This window comes from Plecotus auritus (assembly GCF_963455305.1).
Source record: "Plecotus auritus genome assembly, chromosome: 2".
NCBI lineage: Eukaryota > Metazoa > Chordata > Mammalia > Chiroptera > Vespertilionidae > Plecotus > Plecotus auritus.
In genome coordinates this window covers 173,158,654-173,183,261 of record NC_137771.1, presented here as the reverse complement: position 1 = coordinate 173,183,261, position 24,608 = coordinate 173,158,654, and the positions used below count along the sequence as shown (strand labels likewise).

Below are 24,608 nucleotides of genomic sequence, written 5' to 3'. Positions count from 1 at the left end.
TTTAATTGATTATATATAGAGAGAAAAACATCAATTGGCTGCCTCCTGCACCCCCCTACGGGGGATCTAGCTCACAACCTGGTAGGTGCCCTGACAGGGAATCAACCAGCAACCTATTGGTGCACCGTCCATGCTCAACCAACTGAGCCACAAAAGGGGCGATCCTTAGATTTTTAAATTCTTCCTTATACACATATCTAACTCTGTAAAGGACAAATTTATATTTTACCTTTTTCTAGCTTTACTAGCTTCCTATATGGTACAATGGTACAATAGTTCTTTTAGTCTTAAATTTAGAAATATTGGCATTTTTATCCCATCTGATGAATACTTTTGTATATACTGTACATCAGGCATTATGGATGAAGTGAGAGTATTGTCTACTAAGAGAAAAAGATCAAATAACTAATATGCCATGTATATTTACAAATAGCCATGGCAGATCACAATAAGCTGTTTTGCTTCCAGGGGATTCACAATACTTTAAAGTAGGTGAAAATAATGGTCTATACCTGAAACTTATGTAATGTTATTAGCCAATATTCTCTCAATTAAAAAACAATTTGTTTGATATTTGAGTTTAATGTTTATTTTAACAGTGACATTTTTTCCTCCAGGCAGCTGAATGAAAATTCTTATGTTCCTCGTGAGGCTGGATCTCAAAAAGATACAAACCTTGCTTTTTATATTGAAGATAAATTCCGTAAACTTCAATTCAGCAAAGCCTGGCATAATGAACATTTTGTTAAGATTCAGGTCAAAGGCAGGTATGTTGGAAGATGGTAAACTTATTTTATAGAAGTAGCTACTTTTAGTTAATGATAAATATAGCAAAGACTAAATGTATTAAAGCTATTTAATTTTTTTCCCAATGGTGGTCTTAGCTTCATTATAACATTATCTTTTTAACAGTGATCCAAACTCAGTGACCCTAATTAGTGTGAAAGATGGCGCAGGATTCCTTGTGGAGAATCCTCAGGGTTATGTGGCATACAGTAAGGCTACGACAGTTACTGTAAGTAAGACAAAATACTGCATGACTTTTTTTTTTCTTCTTTCTGCTGTATAGCTCAAAAGCTCATCGTCTTTACTGTTCTTAGGAGTTATAGTATAAATTTACTTGTAAAATGTAACTGGTCATGAGATTCTTATTCTTAACCCTCCTATGCCACAGTTAAAATGAAATCCCAAATCTTCATCTTGGTTGGCAAGGCTCTAAGTAATCCTACTGCTCCCTTCTCTTCACTCTGTTCTTGCTGGGGTTCTTGTCCCAGCCTTACAAAGGGTTCAGCAATCTGGAGAAAGGGGCTAATGCTTAGATTCAAGGAGTCCAAAGACGAAATATAATTTTGAAAGGCATTGGGGGTCAGAGGATCTTCAGCTAAAGGAACTGAAGACTACTCCTTGACTAAGGACCCCGTGCTATTTATTTACACAATTTGTCCTAAGGTAAGGTGGAGATAATACACTTCAAAGGGTAGGGTACAGAAGCATTGTCAGTTTGGGGAATAGCCTACAGCTGTTCAGGTGTTAGGCCAACAGGAGGCAATAAAATGCTCTGAGCTGTCTGGCAGCAGACAATCCTATTCAGGTTTGGGGGAAGTGCCGTTTAGCCTTTCCAATAGGTAATTACATTTGACTCAACCCTTGTTGAGCTCCCCAAACTTAACCAACCTTTTGGTGAAACTCTTGTAATTATGACATGCTGGAATTGGTTTCCGGCATGCTCTGTCCACTCTTAATCTCCCTGCTGTTCCTCAAACACTCAAATTCAAGCACACTCTCACTTTAAGGCCTTCATAAAACTTGCCTTTTCCTTTGCCTGCACCACTCTTCCCTAAATATCTGCATGGCTTGTTTCCTCACTTTGTGCAAGTCTCTTATCTAATACTAGAGGCCCAGTGCACGGATTCTTGCACCAGTTGGGTCCCTCGGCCTGGCCTACACCCTCTCGCAATCCAGGACCCCTCGGGTGATGTCGGACTGCCGGTTTCGGCCCAATTCCTGATCCCCCGCAGGCCAGGCTGAGGGATCCCACTGGTGCATGAATCCGTGCACCAGGCTTCTAGTATGCATATAAGATCTTTAGTTAATCTCTTCCTGCCTTCCCCTCTTCCCCCCTTCCCTCTGAGATTCATCAATCTATTCCATGTTTCCATGTCTGTGTGTTGAGCATCTTCCCCCTGGTGGTCAGTGTGCATCATAGCTACTGGTCAAACGGTTGGACACTTAGTATATTAGCCTTTTATACATGTATATATAGAAGATTACCTCCCCAGGGAAGTCTTCCTTGATTTCCTTATCAAAAATGTCTTTCCTCTAATCACTTTCTCATACCTTGCTTTATTTTTTCTTCATGGTACTTGTGGCACCTGACATTATTCATTTGATTCTACATTGGAATATAAAGAGCTAGGAGTTCGTTTCATTTATTACTATGTCCTAGAGCTTTGTACAGTGCCTGACACATGGTAGTATGTATTTGCATATATCAGATTCCTCCTTATGTGGGGACAGATCAATACCATCTTGGCTGCAACCAATCTTAGCTTGATTCTTTAATGCTTGATGTGATGGAATTTAGGCAAATATGGCCCAACTATTACGGAAATTAAAAAACAGCTAGATAGAATAGTTCTGTCTAGGTTTTTCAGGTTAAAAAACCACATATACGTATGTCAGGGCCTTTCTAGTGGATGCCTTTTAAGCCAGATGAAGTTTTATTGTTCTTTTGTCTTCCTGCTTAACCTGTGCTGTGTCGCTTTGCCTGGTTACCTACGAGTTAGGGGTTTGGAGGTGAGTGGATTGTTCTGTTAAAAAACATTAAGGATCTTATTTCCTCTGCAAGCTTTCTCGATTTAGATATTTGGTTATTAATGTCAGTTTATCTGATCTCTATTAATAGAGTTTAGGAACATTATGATGATAGCTTACATAAACATCTAAATATTGATCTATGCAAGTTGCTTTGTTATAATAGACCATTCTTGGACAAATTTATTATCAGAGCTTTCAGTTAGGGAGTATGTATGTCTTTAATTGTCTGGGGTTCAAGTATGAGACCATTATGTAATTGGTGCTGCCATGGCTAGCCTACAATATTTATATTGGTATATGTCTCTGTGTTTAACATATCTTGCTATCCTTTCTCTCCCCCGAGATGTCTGAAGCAATGTAAAATAGATTACTTAATCTAAATATATCAATGTAGATTAAAGATAGCGTGGGATAATGAAAGACATGAATGTAGGAGACCAGAAATGTTGATTTCATTCCTGATAACCCTAACTACTTTTTAAAAAAATGTTTTTATTGATTTCAAAAGAGGAAGGGAGAGAGAGATAGAAACATCATTGATGGCAGAGAATCATCGATCTGGCTGCCTCCTTCTGGGGATCATGCCTGCAACCCGGGTATGTGCCCTGACCAGGAATCGAATCATGACCTCCTGGTTCATGGGTCAATGTTCAACCAGTGAGCCACAGTGGTCAGGCATCCCTGACTACTTTTGACTTTAGAAATCACATGTGTCCTTTCTAGGTCCTGGTCCTTTTTTACCCTGTCTTGAGTTTGATCTGTAAAACAATTCTGCCTTAGACTCTATGGCTGTTCTAATACCATAATGCGCATTAAGTCTTATGTCTTTATTTTAGGGTAAACTGGTCCATGCTAATTTTGGCACTAAACAAGACTTTGAGGCTTTAAGCACTCCTGTGAATGGATCTTTAGTGCTTGTTAGAGCGGGAAAAATCACCTTTGCTGAAAAGGTAAGTATGAGCTATACATTGGTGTCATAAGCTTCCTCAGTTAAATGCTATTGTTATTTTATTACATTCTGAAAACAAGTGGTCTTAAATGCTCATACCTGATAATATAAATTTATTAAAGTACTCAGTGAATACCAATTATCTAAAGTCAATAATATACTTCAAAACTGTGGCATATCCGCTTGGATTATTTTGCAGCCATTATCTTTCAGTGAAAATGAACTCATCAAAAATGCTTCAGTGAAAGCAGTTTAAATTACCTATGCAACAAAGTTTTATATATATATAATCCATCAATTATAAGTAGGTTTTAGAAAAAGGAAAATTAAAAGTCACACCTACACAAGGAGCTAGAATGGAACATATCAAGACAGTAAATATATTGGATGGGTTTTTATTGTTTCTCTTCTAAACTCTTAGTGACTATTAAGACTTATTTTTTTCTAAACATAAGCTATTTTGAATATAGGGAGTATAGGTGTTATCCTCTGTAACCCTTTAGCATGAAGTCTAGTATGTATTCTAAATTTATATGATTAGTTCTTCATATTCTGAGCTTTGTGTTTTGTTTTTTAGGTTGCAAATGCTGAAAGTTTAAATGCAATTGGTGTTTTGATCTACATGGACTCTACTAAATATCCCGTTGTTAATGCAGATCTTCCAGTCTTTGGACATGTGAGTTCTTATTTTTGAGCAAATGAGTTTATGGGTTCTCTAAATTATTGCTAGATTTCACTTACATTAGTAGAAATAAAACTGTGCCTTCCTTAAATACTTTTGTCTGGGAGAGTTTTAGCAGTAAGCAAGAAGGTAAATTATATGACATTGAAACCTAGTTGCTACTTATTGCTAAAAGTACTTTATTAGTATAATCTAGTCCCCTAGTATCCACGGTTTTGCTTTCAGTTATCCACTGTCAATTGTGATCTGAGAATATTACATGGAAAGTTCCAGAAATAATTCATGTTTTAAATTGTGTGCTTTCCTGAGTAGCATAATGAAATTTTGAGTTACCCAGTCTGTCCAGCCTGCAATTGGAATCATCCCTTTGTCCAGTGTATCAATTTTATATACACTACCTGCTCATTAGTCACTAAGTAGCCATCTCTGTTATCAGATTGACTGGCATGGTATCGCAGTGGTTATGTTCAAGAAAGCTTAATTTTATTCAATAATGGCCCCAAAGTGCGAGAGTGGGTATGCTAGCAGTTTGTATATGCCAAAGAGGAAGCGATAAAGTATATGTATGTATATAGTATATGTAGGGCTCAGTACTCATCAGCAGTTTCAAGCATCCACTAGGGTCTTGGAATATATTTCCCACTGATATGGGGAGACTATTGTAGTGTCTTGAATTGAATTTGGCACATGCCATAAAAAGCAGGAGTCATGTATCATAGAGCCACTCACACTTACAGACTTTAAGGTGCTAAACTAAGCTTGGGCTATAACCTCATACTCAATCTGAATCTTACAAGGAAATTTCTTGAATAAGTACCTGATAGAGGTGATTACTCTTTTGTTTTACTAGGCTCATCTGGGAACAGGTGACCCTTATACACCGGGATTCCCTTCTTTCAATCATACTCAGTTTCCACCATCTCAGTCATCAGGATTGCCTAATATACCTGTCCAAACCATTTCCAGAACCGCTACAGAGAAACTGTTTGAGTAAGTTCTTATTTGAAAACTGCCTTGCAGGGTGAGACTTTATGATTAAGGAGAATAATCTATTGATTTGATAAAGCCTTAAATCAATTGGCTATTGTTTTCCACATTTGGGACATTTTGGGGATGGATAGCTATTAACTTGGTATAGATAAAAAATGAAAATTTCCAACATAAAGTGATATTAATGGTAGACCTTGGATTTATAAACTCAAGGAGTCCTTGTTCAATTCACTCAGTGAATTCCTTGTGCAATATACCTAGCATAGCTCTGTTTGCATACTTCCTGTGGTTAAACACTTTGTTGCCTATGGCAACCCGTTCAGTTATTGGAGAAGATCTGTTGGGATTCATGTTGAGCTATGATACGCATTCTGGATTTTCTTTCTCTCTCTCTCTCTTTTTTTTTAATGTTTTTGTTGGTTTTTAGAGAGTGGAAAAGGATAGGGAGAGAGATTAAAACGTTGATGAGAGAAAAACATCGATCAGCTGCCTCCTGCACACCACCTACTGGGGATCGACCCTGAAACCTGGGCATTTGCCCTGACCCGGAATCAAACTGGTGAACTCTTGGTGCATGCCCCCACCCACCACCCAGGCCTTCATTACTATTGTCTGTGTTCCTGGGTTATGCATATATGCATACAAGTTCATTGGTTAATCTCTTCCCACTCGCCCACCCTCCTCTACCTTCCCTCTTAGGTTTGACAGTTTGTTTGGTGCTTCTGTGTCTTTAGACCTATTTTTGTTCTTCAGTTTATGTTGTTCATTAGATTCCACGTAAGAGTGAGGTCATGTGATACTTATCTTTCTCTGAGAATATCCTATATAATAAAAGCCTAATATGCTAAGTGTCTAGTCATCCAGTTGGCCGTTCAACCAATCAAAGCATAATATGCTAATGATATGCTAAGGCCACTCAACTGCTTGCTATGATGTGCACTGACCACCACAGGGCAGATAGTCGATTGGTCGACCAATCGCTATGACATGCACTGACCACCAGGGGGCAGACACTCAATGCAGAAGCTGCCCCCTGGCAGGCAGTGCGATCCCACAGGGGGAGCGCCGCTCAGCCAGAAGCCAGGCTCACGAGCACAGTGTCAGTGACGGGAGCCTCTCCTGCCTCCACAGCAGCGCTAAGAATGACTGCTGGCTTAGGCCCGCTCCCTCTGGAGCAGGCCTAAGCCATCAGTAGGACATCCTCCAAGGGCTCCTGGACTGTGAGAGGGTGCAGACCAAGCTGAGGGACGCCCCCGCACCCCCGAGTGCACAAATTTCATGCACTGGGCCTCTAGTTCTTTTATAACTGAGATAAACCTCTATACATACTACCCATGTTAGTGGAGTTAGTAAATGTGGGAATATATATAAATATAATTTTTAAAGGTCTTCTCTTTCAAGTCACTCTTTTATTTTTTTTAATTTAATAAATCTTTATTCAGATTATTACAAGTTTTCCTCTCCCCCCCCCCCCCATAGCTCCCTCCACCCGGTTCCCACCCCACCCCACCCTCTGCCCTTACCACCCCCCCACCACCACTGTCCTCATCCATAGGTGTACGATTTTTGTCCAGTCTCTTCCCATACCCACCACACCCCTTTCCCCATAAGAATTGTCAGTCCACTTACTTTCTATGCCCCTGATTCTATTATATTAACCAGTTTATTCTGTTCATCAGATTTTTTTTATTAAGGTATTATATGTGTACATATCTTACCATTGCCCCCCCCACCCCACTCCCATACATGCCCTCACCCCCCAATGTTTTGCATCCGTTGGTTACTCTTATATGCATGCATATAAGTCCTTCAGTTGATCTCTTATTTCCCCCACCTCTCCCTAACCTTACCGCTGTAATTTGACAGTCTGTTTGATGCTTTACTACCTCTGTATCTATCTTTATGTTCATCAGTTTATAATGTTTTTCATTATCCCCAAATGAGTGAGATCATGTGGTATTTTTCTTTCATTGAGTGGCTTATTTCACTTAGCATAATGTTCTCTAATTCCATCCAGGTGCCTACAAATGGTAGTAATTCCTTTTTTATGGCAGCATAGTATTGCATTGTGTAGATGTACCATAGTTTTCTGATCCAGTCATCTGTTGACGGGCACTTAGGCTGTTTCCAAATCCTAGCTATTGTAAATTGTGCTGCTATGAACATAGGGGTGCATATATCCTTTCTGATTGGTGTTTCTAGTTTCTTAGGATATATTCCTAGGAGTGGGATTACTGGGTCAAATGGGAGTTCCATTATCAGTTTTTTGAGGAAACTCACTTGATATTTAGATTCACTTGTTGATAGACATGTATTTGTTGTTCATAATTTTATCTTTACCTTTTTCTTCTTCCTCTTCTTAAAGAATACCTTTCAGCATTTCATATAATACTGGTTTGGCTTTGATGAACTCCTTTAGCTTTTTCTTATCTATGAAGCTCTTTATCTGCCCTTCAATTCTGAATGATAGCTTTGCTGGGTAGAGTAATCTTGGTTGTAGGTTCTTGCTATTCATCACTTTGAATATTTGAATATTTCTTGCCACTCCCGTCTGGCCTGCATAGTTTCTGTTGAGAAATCAGCTGACAATCGTATGGGTGCTCCCTTGTAGGTAACTAACTGTTTTTCTCTTGCTGCTTTTAAGATTCTCTCTTTGTCTTTTGCTCTTGGCATTTTAATTATGATGTGTCTTGGTGTGGTCCTCTTTGGATTCCTTTTGTTTGGGGTTCTCTGCACTTCCTGGACTTGTAAGTCTATTTCTTTCACCAGGTGGGGGAAGTTTTCTGTCATTATTTCTTCAAATAGGTTTTCAGTATCTTGCTCTCTGTCTTCTTCTGGCACCCCCATAATTCAGATGTTGGTATGCTTGAGGTTGTCCCAGAGGCTCCTTACACTATCTTCATACTTTTGGATTCTTTTTGCTTTTCCGGCTGAGTGTTTTTTGCTTCTTTGTATTTCAAATCTTTGACTTGATTCTTACAGTCCTCTAGTCTGCTGTTAGGTTTCTGTATAATATTTTTTATTTCAGTCAGTGTATGTTTAATTTCTAGCTGGTCCTTTTTTATATCCTTGAGGGTCTTGCTAAATTTATCGGCCTTTTCTAGGAAATTCTTGAAAAACCTTATAACCGTGGTTTTGAACTCTATATCCAGTTGTTTGCTTTCCCCCATTTCTTTCATTTGTGATCTGTTTCTTTGCCTCTGCATTTTCGCTGCTTCCCTGAGTTGGTAGAGAAGCTTTGTGTGCTAGGTGTCCTATAGGGCCCAGTGGGTCGGCCTCCCCAGTTCCTGAGGTGGACACTCTTGGTGCACCCCTTTGTGGACGGTGTGCACAGCCTTGTTGTAGTTAAGTCTTGATTGTTGTTGGTATCACTGGGAGAAATTGACCTCCATGCCAATTGGTTGTGAGGATCAAATATTTCTACGATGGGAGAACTTCTGTGCTGGAGACACCCTTATGAGACAAGACTTGCAAAATTGCAAAAGCCTCTGCTCAGCTTGGATGGGGCAGAGTCTCAGGGCGGAACAGACAGCCTTGGCTTCCCGTCAGCCCTGCCCTATGAGGTCCCTGGGTCTCAGTGTCCCTCGGTAATTGCTGCAAGCACCTCTGAGAGAAAGCCGCCCTCGAGTTTCGCCCGCTGCCAGACAGTCCAGTTTCTCCCCGAATGAGTCTGGGTTCCCAGAGTCTTACCCGGAACTGGAGTTCAGCGCAGTCGGGAGCTTCCGTCTCCCTCCCTCGTGAGAAAGCCAGCTGCGCACTCAGCAGTCAGTCCTCTCTGTGCTTAAATGCCTCCGGACCTCTGCCTTCTATAGCTCCCCTGAGTCTCAGTGTGCTTTTCTCTTTCCTTTTAGTTGTAGAATTTCCACTCAGCCAGCATTCCTTTGGTTCTGGATGGTGTCCGTTTTGTCTTTTAGTTGTAGTTTTGAAATTGTTGTGCAAGGCCACAGTTTAGGTGTGTACCTATGCCGCCATCTTGGTTTCTCTCACTCTTTTATTTTAAAATATATTTTTTATTGATTTCAGAGAGGGAGAGAGAGATAGAAATATCAATGATGAGAATCATTGATCAACTGACTCCTGCACGCCCCCTACTGGGGATCAAGCCCGCAACCTGGGCATATGCCCTTGACCGGGAATCAAACCCGGGACCCTTCAGTCCGCAAGTCGATGCTCTATTCACTGAGCCAAACCGGCTAGGGTAAACATGGGACTATATTAATGGACTTTTATATAAGAACTTCATTCTGAGTCCATCTTGGTATATATTTTAAATGTAATATATACTCTCTGGCAGAAAAGCACACATCAGAAGAAGGTAAGAACATAGTGCTTAAACAGGAAGTAACTCATGGTTGTCTACAGATCAGAATAAGAAACAAATAGCCACTAGGGAGTAAATTTTGTATGTTCTCTTATATGACCTCTTAACCTGGAACTCTACTGGATGTAAGAAGGACTGATTTTGTAAATCTGGGGAAAGAAGCAGTAACTCAGAATGCTGATTTCTGTTTTTTACTTCTAGAAATATGGAAGGAGACTGTCCTTCTTCTTGGAAAACAGATGCTTTATGTAAGCTGGTAACCACACAGAATACGAATGTGAAACTCGTTGTGAACAATGTGCTGAAAGAGATAAGAATTTTTAATATCTTTGGTGTTATTAAAGGTTTTGAAGAACCAGGTAAAGACCCCCTGATTTTTCTGTCTAATTGTGTCTATTGCTCTATTTTATGTATTTCTGGTTTTCTCCCTATTAAGCATGTGGCCAGAGGAGGGAGTGTAGGAAGGCTGGCTTGGCCTTGTGAAAAGCTAATTCTTGTATGTCTTAAAGTGAGTCATTTAGATACCAGTTTCCTTGGGAGCTAAATAAAGCCCCAGGAAAGTAACTTGTCAAAAATTGACCATTGTGACTTAAAAATTGCTTTTAATTATATCATGAAAACAGCTATAGACAATGCATAATGAATCAGCATGTGGGCTATAATTTGCTGATACTGATAACAGGTCATCTGTCTTTTAAATGCGACATATCATTGAGTATTGGAAATCCTTGGACTTCAGTTGATTATTAAACAACTAGAGGCCCCGTGCATGAAATTTGTCCTTTAGCCCGGCCTGCACCCTCTTGCAGTCTGGGAGTCCTCGGAGGATGTCCAACTAATGCGGAGGCAGAGAGGCTCCCGCCACCACCACTGTGCTCACCAGCCCTGAGTCCAGCTTCTGAATGAGTGGCACTCCCCCTGTGGGAGTGCACTGACACTGCTTTGAGTGTCTTCCCCCTGCTGGTCAGTGCGCATCATAGCAACCAGTCATTTTGCTGTTTGGTCTATTTGCATATTAACCTTTTATTATATAGGACTAGAGGCCCGGTGCACAAAATTCGAGCACTGGGCTCTCGCAATCTGGAACCACTGGCTTCTCACCGCTTACCTGCCTGATGCCCCTAACTGCTCTCCCCTCCTGGCCTGATCCACCTAACTGTTCTCTCCTCCTGGCCTGATCCCCCTAACTGCCTAACTGCCACCTTCTCCCTTCTCCTGCAGTCGGCCTTCTCACCTTCTCCCTTCCCTGGTGCTGGCCTTCTCACCTTCTCCCTTCTCCCCAAAGTCCTAAGGTTCTCTTACCCTTAATGCATATACTTAATTTTTACCCTTCTATGAATGTGCTTATTCTAGACTCAGGAAACAATTTAAGAGCTCATTGTATTTTTTTTTTTTTTAAAAGGTCGCTACATTGTAGTAGGGGCCCAGAGGGATGCCTGGGGTCCTGGAGCTGCAAAATCCAGTGTGGGAACAGCCCTTCTATTGGAACTTGCCCAGATATTCTCTGATTTGGTTTTTCAAGGTAGAGTGCAAATTTTGAGAACCTGAATATGTATGTGCTCTAAATAATGTTATAGTATGCTTTGCTCACTTTTACCTTTGTCACTTTTTCTAAACATTGAGTTCTTTAATATAAAGCAGATATTTTGTTATACCTTCCTTTGACTTTCGAAAATATAGTTAACATACAAATTGATTTCAGGTGTTCCACATAGTGAATTGACATTTTATATGCCTGATGAAATAATTACCATGATAGGTTTAGTAACCATCTGTTACTATACAAAGTTATTACAGTAACATTGACTGTATTATTTGAAGTCAATATACATTGACTGTATTATTATATACCAGGGGTCCTCAAACTTTTTAAACAGGGGGCCAGTTCACTGTCCCTCAGATGGTTGGAGGGCCGGACTATAGTTTTTTTAAAAAAAAAACAACTATGAACAAATTCCTATGCGCACTGCGGGCCCAGGACAAGTCGGCTGCTAAGCAGGACAGGCAGCGGCACCCGGTGGGCCGGATAAATGTCCTCGGCGGGCCGCATGCGGCCCGCGGGCCGTAGTTTGAGGATGCCTGCTCTATGCTATTCATTATATCCCTGCCTTTGACTTTGAAACAGCTTTCCATGCAGTGTCTTCATTTTACTGGAAATCATCCATTTTTTAAAAAATTTTATTGATTGATTAATTTTAGAAAGAGGAAGGGAGAAAGAAGAATCAAGTAGTTGTTCCACTTATTTATGCATTCATTGGTTGATTCTTGTATGTTCCCTTACTGGGGATTGAACCTGAGACCTTGGTTTACTGGAACGACAGCTCTAACCAACTGAGCTACCCAGCCAGGGCCCATCCATTTCTTTTGAGATACTGAAAAGTGTTATATTTGGCCCTAATTCTGAGTTTGACATACCCAGAATGATATGGCAAATCTAACATGGCCCCTAAGGAATCTATTTGAAAGCAAGCAGTGACATATCTCTGTACTAATGTTTTATAGTTCTACTAGAGGCCTGGTGCACAACAATTGTGCACTGGGGGTGGGAGCTCCCTTAACCTGGCCTGCCTTTTTTTTTTTTTAATATATATATTTTATTGATTTCTTACAGAGAGGAAAGGGAGGGGATAGTTAGAAACATCAATGAGAGAGAAACATCCATCAGCTGCCTCCTGTACGCCTCCCACTGGGGATGTGCCTGCAAGCCAGGTACATGCCCTTGACCGGAATCAAACCCGGGACCCTTCAGTCCGCAGGTCAGCGCTCTTATCCACTGAGCCAAACTGGTCAGGGCAACCTGGCCTGCCTTTTGCAGTCTGGGAGCCCTCAGGGGAATGGCCCAAGCTGCAGTTGGACATCCTTTATCGCTGCCATGGAGGCGGGCCGCTGCACTTGCCAGCAGTCAGCCTGGCTTGTGACTCACTGACCATCAGGGGGCAGCTCCTGCATTGAGTGTCTGCCCCCTGGTGGTCAGTGCGTGTCATAGCAACCGCAGTTCTGCCATTTGGTCAATTTGCATATTGCCCTTTTATTATATAGGATTGTAAACTTTTGTATAATTTGATATATTTATGAATATGGGAAAACATTTGTATATTATAAACATAACATATAAAAGCTCATTTTGAAGCCTTTTTCCCATGGTATTTGCCACTCCTCTATACCTACCCACACACATGCAAACCTTTACCACATTATTAAATCTTTGGATCTTATTTCATAACAACTGTTTTTCAAGCAATTTTTTTAAAAAAAGTTACATACTTTTAAGCAAATTGTTCTCAAATAAGAATACACTGTGATTTCAAATATATCTTGGTCCACAAGGTAAGGGACTCCAAAGAATGGAGCTGAAAAAAGTGCCTTTCAGTAAGCTGGTTCCTGCTGCGTACTTGAAATCTTATTTGCAAATGATTACCTACCTTTTTCTTTTAGATTACTTTGTTTAATTTGTAAAAATTTATTTTTATTGCATATAGTTGACATACAATATTACATTAGCTTCAGTGTGCAACATAGTGACTCAACAGTTATTATTTCCTTATAATGTGATCATGTAGATCACTTTCAAAATTTGTTTGTTTTCACCTGGGTCTCAAAAGGAAAATAAATTTTTAATCTGCTGTCTTGGGTTAGAAGTTTCTGATTTTATCTTTAAGTCACTTGTCTGCCTGTACTTTTTCCCACAATGAAGCTAACCTTTTGTTGTCTTTCAGGCGGGTTTAAACCCAGAAGAAGCATTGTCTTTGCCAGCTGGAGTGCTGGCGACTTCGGAGCTGTGGGTGCCACTGAATGGCTGGAGGTATTAATGACACCCAGAATGGCACCCAAACTTGTGTTGTCTTAACTTGTCTTCCAGAAACCATGCTCTCAATAGAATATTTAGTCCCAATAGAATCCAAATTAAAAAGAAACTCCTGATAATCGTTACTTTATGTGATGATTAGATTGATACATGAGTATCTTTCCTTCTCTTCTAGGGATACCTTTCCAGCTTGCATATAAAGGCTTTCACTTACATTAATCTGGATAAAGCTGTTCTCGGTGAGTATCCTTTTCATTAGCTATTCATGAATTTAGATAAACTAATTATAAAACAGCAAAAGAAAGCTTTCTAAAGCAGCACTTACTACTTTTTACAGTTTACATTGGCCGTTTCCAGATCAAAAGATTCACATAGCTTTCTTTTAATTGTCCATTAAATTAAAATGGGTGCAGATAGCTTCGTCCAGAGCAAATGTTTCTCAATGTGGTCCCCACATCAGCATCAGGATCACCTGGGAACTGTTAGAAATGAAGAAATTACAGGCCCTATCTCATACCTTAGAGTCAGAAATTGGAGCATAGGTCCAGCAAACTGGTTTAACAAGCATTCCAAGTGATTCTAATGCACTAAAGCAAGCATGTCAAACTCAAAAGGCTAACACGAGCCAAATAAACAGGTTTAAATTTATGTGGGCCGCAAAAAACAAAAGCTTCAGTTTTCATAGAGACCTAGGTTTATTTCAATAGAGACATGCTGAATACAGGGCTGAAATAAATGAGTAATCCTATATAATAAACGGCTAATATGCAAATCAACCAAATGGCAGAACGACCAGTTGCTATGACATGCACTGACCTGACCACCAGGGGGCAGACACTCAACTCAGGACTGACCCTGGTGGTCAGTGCACTCCCACAGGGAACACTGCTCAGCCAGAAGCCCTGAGCTGGGCTCATGGCTGGCAAGCGCAACCATGGTAGTGGGAGCCTCTCCCGCCTCCGCGGCAGTGCTAAGGTACCCGACTGACAGCTTAGGCCTGCTCCTGTAGGCCTTGAGTCGGACATGCCCCAAGGGCTCCCAGACTGCAAGAGGGCACAGGATGGGCTAATGGACTCCCCTGACCGTATGAATTTCATGCACTGGGCCTCTAGTTGTTAACATAAAATAATAGAACATTTTAATAAAAATTAACATTTTTTCTTGAACATTAACTTACCAGACACTGAATAACTGCACAGATTATTAAGCATAACACAAATAAACCTATTTTTCTTGTTCTCCGAAAGCGAAATATTTCTTGTTGTGCATACCAAACAAGTCAGTACAAGACTAATGATGTGGCAATCGGCTGCTAAAATATTCGCTACTAGTATTAGTGGTGAGAAATGGTGCCCCTGCGCATAGGCGCATAAGGGAAATGAATGTAACACAGTTATAGTAATCAGTCATTAGCAAATGTTATAGTTCGTTACTAATAATTATGTATAGCAGGATATTGTAAAAATTCAGTTATGAAATTTTTATTAAAATGTTTCTTACATACCATTATATTGGCTGGGCCACAAAAATATTCGTTGTGGTCCACAAGTGGGCCGCGAGTTTGATATGCTCGCACTAAAGTTTTAGAACCAATAGTCTGGACAGTATTTTAGACCAAAGGGAACTAAATCATTTCATGTAGAATTGCACTTCTAGAGACTAGTTCACATATTACTACATTGTGGCATCATAGATAGAGATACCAATTAAAAGAGTTTGAATGTTATTAAAAATGCAGGTGTAGCCAATGGATGAATGAGAAGAGTAAAATGTGTCTCCATTGGAATAAAAAAGGAGGGAGTTAACAAAATCTTACTAGATTTATCATTATTGCCATTTTACCTGTACAGCAGAATGTTTTGAATATAGTAAGCTTACTTATAATTAGCAGATGACTGCCTTAACATGGATGAACCAAAAAAAACAAATCATGAACATTAAAGTATGCAAACTCAAGCAGTAAGAGATTCAGTTGAGTCAAATTAAGGTTAGTGGTCACTAAAGAACTTTTATCTACTTCTTTAAGAGGATAGGTTGTATATGCCACTCATCTTGGTTATTATCCTCCTGTCTTCCTATTTGCCAAGTACTTTTAGTTGTTGAAAGTAGCAGTGTGAAAATTGCTTGACTAGAGAAGGTGCAACGTTAGAATAATCTCTTTGCATGAAATAAGCCAGTCAATGAAAGAAAAATACCACATGATCCCACTCATTTGGGGATAATGAAAAACATTATAAACTGATGAACAAAAAGATAGTTACAGAGGCAGTAAAGCATCAAACAGACTGTCAAATTACAGTGGTAAGGTTAGGGAGAGGTGGGGGAAATAAGAGATCAACTGAAGGACTTATATGCATGTATATAAGAGTAACCAACGGATGCAAAACATTGGGGGGTGAGGGCATGTATGGGAGTGGGGTGGGGGTGGGGGGCAATGGTAAGATATGTACACATATAATACCTTAATAAAAATTTGAAAAAAAAAAAAAAAAAAGAATAATCTCTTTGCAGGTACCAGCAACTTCAAGGTTTCTGCCAGCCCATTGTTGTATTCACTCATTGAGAAAACGATGCAAGACGTAAGTATACCTAATTACGAAAATATATAACTTTAATTTTTTGCTAATTCACATAAGGTAAAAAATATTGATAGCTAAAGTGAACTTAGAATAAATTTTATAGCAGCGTTATATCAGTCATGCTCTTGGCTTATTTTTCCCCAGCCTATTGAACCATGGGAGTGGTATACGAAGGGCTCTGATCACAATGTGTAGTCTGTTTAGGAATATGTAGCAGAGTTCCATGAGGCCTAAGCTGTACTGTAGGTACCCACAGAGATTGTCTATAGAGTCAGAATGTAAAGGAAGGTTTTAAATGGACTTAAACTATCCGTGAGACTTAAATCAGATGGTCAGATAAAATATTCATTGAATAGAGTCAAACATGTGAATGACCATAGTTTTGAAAGAGTAAGGAACCAAATTTGCCTACCCCAATTAGAGGTTATATATTGGGGTGATTAAAGTTGGAAGGGAACCAAGGGTCAGGGAAATTGACCTTGATTTCCCGGGAAACTAGGGATTACAATAGGGTCTCCAATAAGGCAGTGGTGTGTTTGCAGGTTAGGCTGGCAGTAGTATGAAATGTGTAGAAGGAAGAAATGAGATAAGACATACCATGAAGGCCAGGAGAGGGCTTTTAAAATTGTGGTTAAACCACCTTTAAAATGTTCAGTAGGAAACATTTTTTTCTCTCACCTTAACTAAAGGCACTAGCAGTACAAGCTTAGTAGGAATAACTTCAAAAATTTGAGATTGTTTTGTCCTAAAATTTTTTTAAGGAGATATAATAAAAATGTAGTGTCTTTTAATAAATGTTTATAAAAGAGAAATATATTTCAGAAAGGTTCATTTTAATGATAACTTAATTTCTTATTTAACAGGTGAAACATCCAGTTACTGGGTTGTCTCTATATCGGGATAGCAACTGGATGAACAAAGTGTAAGTTGAGACAAGTGAATGAACAGCTGATAGAAAAACAATAACAATCATGCAGTAGCACATACTGTGTTAGGCAGAGTCTGTGTAACTTTGCAGTGAGCTTACCTATACCTAAAGAGATTCCTTTTAAGACTTTTTGGGGGGCTAGGAGTAAGGTTACATGGTAGCACTGTGTTCTTTAGAAAACTTTCTAAAAAACACCTTCTTTCCTTGCAGGGAGAAATTTTCTCTTGATGATGCTGCTTTCCCTTTCCTTGCGTATTCTGGAATCCCAGCAGTTTCTTTCTGTTTTTGTGGGGTAAGTCTGAAGAACTCTGAAGTGTTGTATCTTGGATCTTCTTTCATCAAATTTGAGAACAAGTTTCCTAGAGTGCTTACAATCTTTTTAGGAAGTTATACACGTGCAGTTGTTGTATGCTACCTTATGATCAGTTTTACAATAGAATTCTTTCAGTTAGCTTAATTAGCATTTGATTTTTATTTGCTAAAGCGTCAATTAAATAAGAACCATTAATAACAGGCTACTTATTGGCCAATGGAGGTTTAGAAGATATCATCTAAGAGTAGTAACACTTTATATTGAAAGTACATTTCACATATGCTCTCCTCTTTCCTCATTAAAATGAAACTTTCCAGAGCAAAGATAACAGGATATAACCTGAAGAAATCTGGCTAAAAAAATCTGTTCTGGGTATCCTATCTAATAAAAGTAATATGCAAATTGACCATCACTCCAACATACAAGATAGCTGACCCCATGTGGACACAAGGTGGCCAGCAGGGGAGGGCAGTTGGGGGGGGGACCAGGCCAGTAGGGGAGGGCAGTTAGGCATCAATTAGGCTGGCAGGCAGAGCGGTTAGGGGCAATCAGGCAGGCAAGCAGTTGGGAGCCAGCAGTCCTGGATTGTGAGAGGGGTCCCAGATTGGAGAGGGTGCAGGCTGGGCTGAGGGGGACACAAACACACACACACACACACACACACACACACACGTGCACGAATTTTGTGCACCGGGCCCCTAGTCTGATATAATAGAACATGGATTCTATGGAGCTTAGAAGAAAGTAGTCATTCTTGGAGTAGGTTAGGGTAACAAAAAGTGGTGTTTTTTTAAAGTAGTGTATAAGAAAAAATTGGGGTTAGGAATATGTTAGAAACAAAGGAAGAATTATAGTTCCCATTACCTTGATGGTGTAACTGGAATGTTACTTTTCTAACCTACCTGAGTACATTAACCTCGCTTTGTTTTTCAGGACTTAGATTATCCTTACTTAGGTACTACCCAGGATACCTATGAGGTACTGAATCAGGAAGTCCCTCAGTTGAACAAAATGGCCCGTGCAGCAGCAGAAGTTGCTGGTCAACTCATAATTAAACTTACCCATAATGCTGAATTGAACCTGAACTATGACATGTATAATGAGAAAATGCTTTCATTTGTGAGGGATATGAACCAATTCAAAACAGACGTAAAGGTGAGCACTAATTAAAACCCGGTTCTTAATGCTGCAGTATTAAGCAATTTGAGGAATGATGTTTAACTGTTCCTGGGGAAGGACTTGGTGGTAACTAAAACACATTTTAAAGTGAACTGAGGTATAATTTTGCTTAGAATCCATAATTCATTTGAAAAGGAAGTTGGGAGGTTATAGATCTAGAATAGACCATGGCAAGTATATCAATATCTAGAACTATGTTTTCTATTCATGTATTCCAAGCAATCCATAAAGAGCTAGGACCCAGAGACTAAAGGTGTCAACCATGACTTTGAACCTGTGAGTTTAGATTATATGTGCCTTTGGAGATGACATGATGAGAGAGAACATAGCCAGTAGTTAGTTACAGTCTTATTTAGTATTCATCCTGTATAGTATTCAAACTTTTGATAAAATCAAAAGTGTTTTCCAACTGATAACCGAATCTTATTATGGCTTTCCTTTTAATTTTTAAAAATTGAGAGAGGAACATCAATTTTTGTTCCACTTCTTTATGCATTCATTGGTTTACTCTTGTATGTGCCCTGACCGGGGATGGACCAGCAACCTTGGCATATCGGGAAAACACTTCAACCAAGACTTACTATGGCTTTCTTGAAACAAATTGTAACTGATCAGAAAATGGAACTTAACCAGATGGAAATAACTAGATTCTGAAGTTTGTTGAACCAAAATGCTTCATGTGTTCTCCCATAGGAAAGTTGAACTGGAAACAATATACTACACAGGGTTATATACTTGGACTAAGTAGATTATGTTAAATTTTTTTAGTATGGTTTTCTTTTGAGACCAAGAGTGATACTCATACTATATGCTGGGCTTAAATATGAGCATATTGCTGTAGTTTAGAGAGCTTGGAACCTCCTGCACAAGTGCTTTAATCTAGCTTTCTCTGGATCTTTGCACTTGTCTGTGAGTTCACCCCCTTTTATCAGACTCTCAGTTGCTACACCTAAATTAGAAAGGTGTAGAATAACATCCTTAGGAATATAATAATCTAATAGTGAATGGAATGTCTTTTGCTACAGGAGATGGGTCTGAGTCTACAGTGGTTATATTCTGCTCGTGGAGACTTTTATCGTGCTACTTCCAAACTAACAACAGATTATAAGAATTCAGATTCAACAGACAGACTTGTCATGAGGGAAATCAATGACCGTATCATGAGAGTAAGTAACCTCTTAGAAAAGGAAGAAATATGTTAAATTTTAGTTGGTAAACTTTGCATTTCTAAAAAGTATAACTTCAGAAGCCTAGAATCATTTGCTTTTAGAATTCACAGATTTTAACTCTTAAAAGGTCTAAATCAACATATCAAACTTGGAAATACAAGAAACATTTAACCTAGTGTTAACTTTTTTAGGCTTTAGAAACATTTTTATTTTTTAATATGTTTTATTGATTTAAGAAAGGAAGGGAGCGGGGGTGGGGAGGGGGGCGCGAGAGAGAACCATTGATCGGTTGCCTCCTGCGTGCCCCACACCAGGGATCAAACTCGAAACCCCAGGCATGTGCCCTGACTGGGAATCTAACCATGATCGCCTGGTTCATAGGTCGATGCTCAACCACTGAGCCACGCTGGCTGGGCTAAACACATCTTTAAAGAAGAAATCATTAATTATTTTAGCTGTCATTTTTTCTACATTTCTGTTGTCTAATCCAGCCTTTAGGCTGCTTGGAAGAAGCAGAAGATTCTTTTACAGCAGAAATTTGTAAATCTTCCAGATGTGTGCTCCAACAACAAAAAAAAGAAAAACAACAACAAAAAATACAATTAGAGTTCACTTTTACAAAGGAATTGACATTAGTTTTACAGGTCTTTTTTAATATATTTTATTGATTTTTTACAGAGAAGAAGGGAGAGGGATAGAGAGTTAGAAACATCGATGAGAGAGAAACATCGATCAGCTGCCTCCTGCACACCCCATACTGGGGACGTGCCCGCAACCAAGGTACATGCCCTTGACCGGAATTGAACCTGGGACCCTTGAGTCCGCAGGCCGATGTGCTATCCACTGAGCCAAACCGGTTAGGGCATAGTTTTATAGTTTTAATAGAAGATTAGTAGCCTGGTTCTCAGCATTCTTAAATTAAGGGAAATTGAACATTTGGAAGTGGGATAGTGACAGTGGCTTTACTGTATCAGATTCTTTCTTCACAACCAAAGTCAACACTGTCAGTGCTCTTGTATGTTTTGTTTTTTAGGTGGAATATCACCTCCTCTCACCCTATGTATCTCCAAGAGATGCTCCTTTCCGACACATCTTCTGGGGCTCTGGCTCTCACACTCTCCCAGCTTTACTGGAGCACATAAAACTGCGTCGGAAAGATAGCAATGCTTTTAATGAAACACTGTTTAGAAACCAGTTGGCTTTAGCAACTTGGACTATTCAGGAAGCTGCAAATGCCATCTCTGGTGACATTTGGGACATTGACAATGAGTTTTAAATGTGATACCCTTAACTTAGGGTGCTTGTGACTTGTGCTGGTTGTGCTAAATTTTCAGTAGGGCTACAAAACCTAATATTGTTAAAGTTCTACCCATTCATCCTGGTACTACTAGATATCTTTAGGCAGCTTTTAATACAGGGTAGATACCTGTTCAAATGAATAGCCATTGAAAAATGTTCATGTTAGAATGTTTTTCTCTAGAATTTTAAGTGCTTTGTAATGGTAACTGCTTCTTTTCTGTTACAGTTATAAAAAAGTCAGAACCAGTTACATGAACTATTGCTCTAAATCCTAAGGACAGATGTCTCTTGAGTGGGAGGAGGAAGGTGATATCTGCTGAAGGTTAAACATGGTATTTTAGTGTAATCCTCCATCTTCATTTGATGCTAAATAGCAGATACCAGGTTGTAAGACCTTATCCTCCAAGTGAGATCTATGCCTTCTTTAAGGATTTAGCTGGTTTCCTCATCCCTGGATGAAACAGTTAACTTTCAGAAGGGCTGGGACTTTTTTTCTTGCTAAATGAGGTCCTTTAGCTGCATAAAATAAAGTTCAACTGTTTATCGCAGGAGCAAGGCCTTAATGTGTTAACCTCAAGACCATTTATAAAGAGAGGAGACCAGAAGCCAAAGACCTAGTATATTTTCTTTCCTTCTGTCCCTTCCCGCATAAGCCTTGTTTAGTTTTTTTTGTTTTTTTCCAAGATATTTTGAAAGAGAACCAGTTTTAGGTGTTTAACTTCAAGCTCAGTTTGTCAGACTTTAAAGAACACACTGCCAAATTTTGGTCAAAGTGTTAATTTTTTGGAAAAGCTTCCTATCATTTTGGCTCAAGATATTTATTGTTTATTTATCAGTGACAGAGTTCACTATAAATGGTGGTTTTTTATAGAAGATAATTATCGGAAGCAGTGCCTTCCATAATTATGACAGTTATACTGTCGTTTTTGTTTTGTTTTTTTAAATAAAAGCAGCATCTGCTAATAAAACCCAACAGATACTGGAAGTTTTGCATTTATAATGGTCAATACTTGTTTTAGAAAACAGGGTTTTAGAAAACAGCCTCAAATAAAAATTTAAAGCTAAATATTAGAGACTTAAATTTTATTAGGGATTGCTAATCAAGTTAGACTTTTATTTAGCCAAGTAGATAAAAATGGTAGTTTCCCTAAAGTACTGAGTTGTGACCAAGTTATAAATTAATTTCACTTAAAGGCTGTGATAGTACTCATAAGCAAAATTTTTTACAGCTCAGTTTATCCAAGATGTAACTTTAATTCAAAATTTGCAAAATTTCCAGTACCTTTGTCACAAACCTAACTCACATTATCGGGAGCAGTGTCTTCCATAATGCATAAAGAACAAGGTAGTTTTTGCCTACCACAGTGTCTATATCGGAGACAGTGATCTCCATATGTTACACTAAGGGTGTACGTAATTATCGGGAACAGTGTTTCCCATAATTTTCTTCATGCAATGACATCTTAAAAGCTTGAAGATCGTTAGTATCTAACATATATTTCTAGCTCCCTATAATGCTCTATCTTTTAGTTTTAGTTGCAGAAACATTTTGTGGTCATTAAACATTTGGTGGGTAAATTCAACCATGGTAAAATAAAACTACTTCCTTCAAGATTCTTTTTGTTGATTCAAAGGTTGTTTTTAAACCTAATGTGGTGTTATGTTACATTTGTGGTTTCTCTGGGTCTTCTGTTTAGCGGAATAGTAGCACACATTTATAATGTTTGCTATTGACAAATGAATTTAACTTTATCCCCTATATGCATGTTATCTCCTATTAACCTTAGTTCATTCAAGCTTGAATCCAGAACTGACCTTTCAGCTTAAAGCAGGGGAAATTTGCATAGGAGGTCTGGGGGGGTGGGGAGGGGAGAGTGAAGGGTGTGGGGAGCCGGCTTGCAAAAGGATCTTTGATCATGCCTACCTACCTACCTACCTACCTACCTACCTACCTACCTACCTATTAGTACATGGTGGTCATAAGTTAAATGTAGATGTGAACAAATACGTTTGAGACTACATGAGTAAAGACTTTGTTTTCTACTCAAACAGGTAATCAGCTGTTTGTTATATGGGCAGTTCAATATTGTCACCTAAGAAAAAGTCCATAGGGTCTCTTAAGGTTCTTTTAAACTTGGTGTCACTTACCTAAGTTAATAATAGATCTGGATTATTACAGCCTCACTGAATTATTTCACTACTTGGTCTATTTAGTCTTTACAGTGTTTTATCTTGAATGATATTTAGTGTAGCTAAGTATAAAAAGGTCATTGCTGGGATTCCTAGTTGAGTATCATGCTTTATCATACTTTAATAAAAGCTCAGTGACTTCAAGGCATAATATTAATGGGCATACATTTTACAGCAGTAAATTGCTTTTAAAAACTCTTTCTATGGTTAAGGTTGAGTTGTTACCAATCCAAAGAGGTAGTAAAAGGCTTACTATTCCTGAATGAAATGTATATTTGACTAGTGACACCTGCTGGTCTTCATATTTTTTTCTGGTTATAGATATGAATGTACATTTCTAAGGTAAAGGATTAAAGGAGTGAACTGTGTGATGATTCACTATTCTAGAACTTGTATAACCTTTACTGTGTTTCCTCTTTGAATGTTCTTGAAATTTTACTTGGCTAACGATGGCTTAATTAAACTTCTCAACCTACTGATCAGCTATATCTTGTGAACAAGTGATATGCCATTATCATTGTATACAAGCTGGTATGTGCAACGATGTGGATATTCCTTATCTTGTGTAATAAAATGCTTGAACACTGAGTTGTCTTTTCTTTATTTTTTTAAGTAAAGGGGTTTATTGAAGACACATTCCAAACAAGGAGCAGATTCGGGAGGAGGGGAGACACAGACGGACAATGGTCAGGCTGCTTTAGCTCACTGGGAAGTCAGAGGAAAGGGGGCCTTGGAGACAGATTCAGGGGGTTAGCCCAGGATGCACTGCAGCTGCCCATTTCTCCACTGGTTGCAAGTCTCATGGGGTTCCTTAGAGGTTGGGATATATGTGCCTATCGGGGAAGGAGAAAGGGAATGGCATGGGTGTGCTCCTTGGAGGTAAGGTGCATGGGAGAGAGCTGAGTTGTCATATTTTTTTTTAATGTTTAAAGTATTACATATAGTAGTACATATTTCTCCTTATTTTCCCCCCATTGACCTTCCCCCAGCCTTCCCTACCCCGTCGCATGCGAGTTGTCATTTTTTAAAATAGATTCTTTTTAAAGCAGTTTTAGGTTTACAGCAAAATAGTGCAGAAAGTAGAGAGAATTCCCATATATTCTCTGCCTGCACCCCACCCCTTAGATTCCCCCACTGTCAACATCTCCCACCAGAATAGTACATTTGTTACAACAGTGAACCTACAATGGCACATCCTCATTGCTCAAAGACCATAGATTACATTGAGATTCACTTTTGGTGTACATTCTATGAGTTTGGACAAATGTATAATGACATGTATCACCATTACAGAATAGTTTTGCTGTTCTGAAAGTCCTCTGCCCTGCCTCTTTGTCCTCCCTCCCTCTTAACCCCTAGACACCAATCTTTTGACCGTCTTACCTTT

At 39.1% G+C, this 24,608-nt stretch overlaps 1 protein-coding gene across 2 annotated transcripts in view; it reads left to right on the top strand.

Annotated features, from left to right (window-relative positions):
• Nucleotides 1–23,809, top strand: part of TFRC (transferrin receptor) — a 36,148-nt gene extending 12,339 nt beyond the window's left edge. For both annotated transcript variants that reach the window (XM_080656249.1, XM_080656248.1), the window contains exons 5-19: nt 618–767; nt 913–1,015; nt 3,654–3,767; nt 4,344–4,442; nt 5,299–5,438; nt 9,961–10,118; nt 11,162–11,281; nt 13,476–13,561; nt 13,740–13,803; nt 16,076–16,143; nt 17,007–17,065; nt 17,282–17,363; nt 18,318–18,539; nt 19,589–19,729; nt 20,766–23,809. In XM_080656249.1, coding sequence (XP_080512375.1) covers nt 618–767; nt 913–1,015; nt 3,654–3,767; nt 4,344–4,442; nt 5,299–5,438; nt 9,961–10,118; nt 11,162–11,281; nt 13,476–13,561; nt 13,740–13,803; nt 16,076–16,143; nt 17,007–17,065; nt 17,282–17,363; nt 18,318–18,539; nt 19,589–19,729; nt 20,766–21,008 — 1,849 coding nt within the window. In that variant the 3' untranslated portion in view covers nt 21,009–23,809. The remainder of the gene's footprint in view (nt 1–617; nt 768–912; nt 1,016–3,653; nt 3,768–4,343; nt 4,443–5,298; nt 5,439–9,960; nt 10,119–11,161; nt 11,282–13,475; nt 13,562–13,739; nt 13,804–16,075; nt 16,144–17,006; nt 17,066–17,281; nt 17,364–18,317; nt 18,540–19,588; nt 19,730–20,765) is intronic.
• Nucleotides 23,810–24,608: the final 799 nt, after the last annotated feature.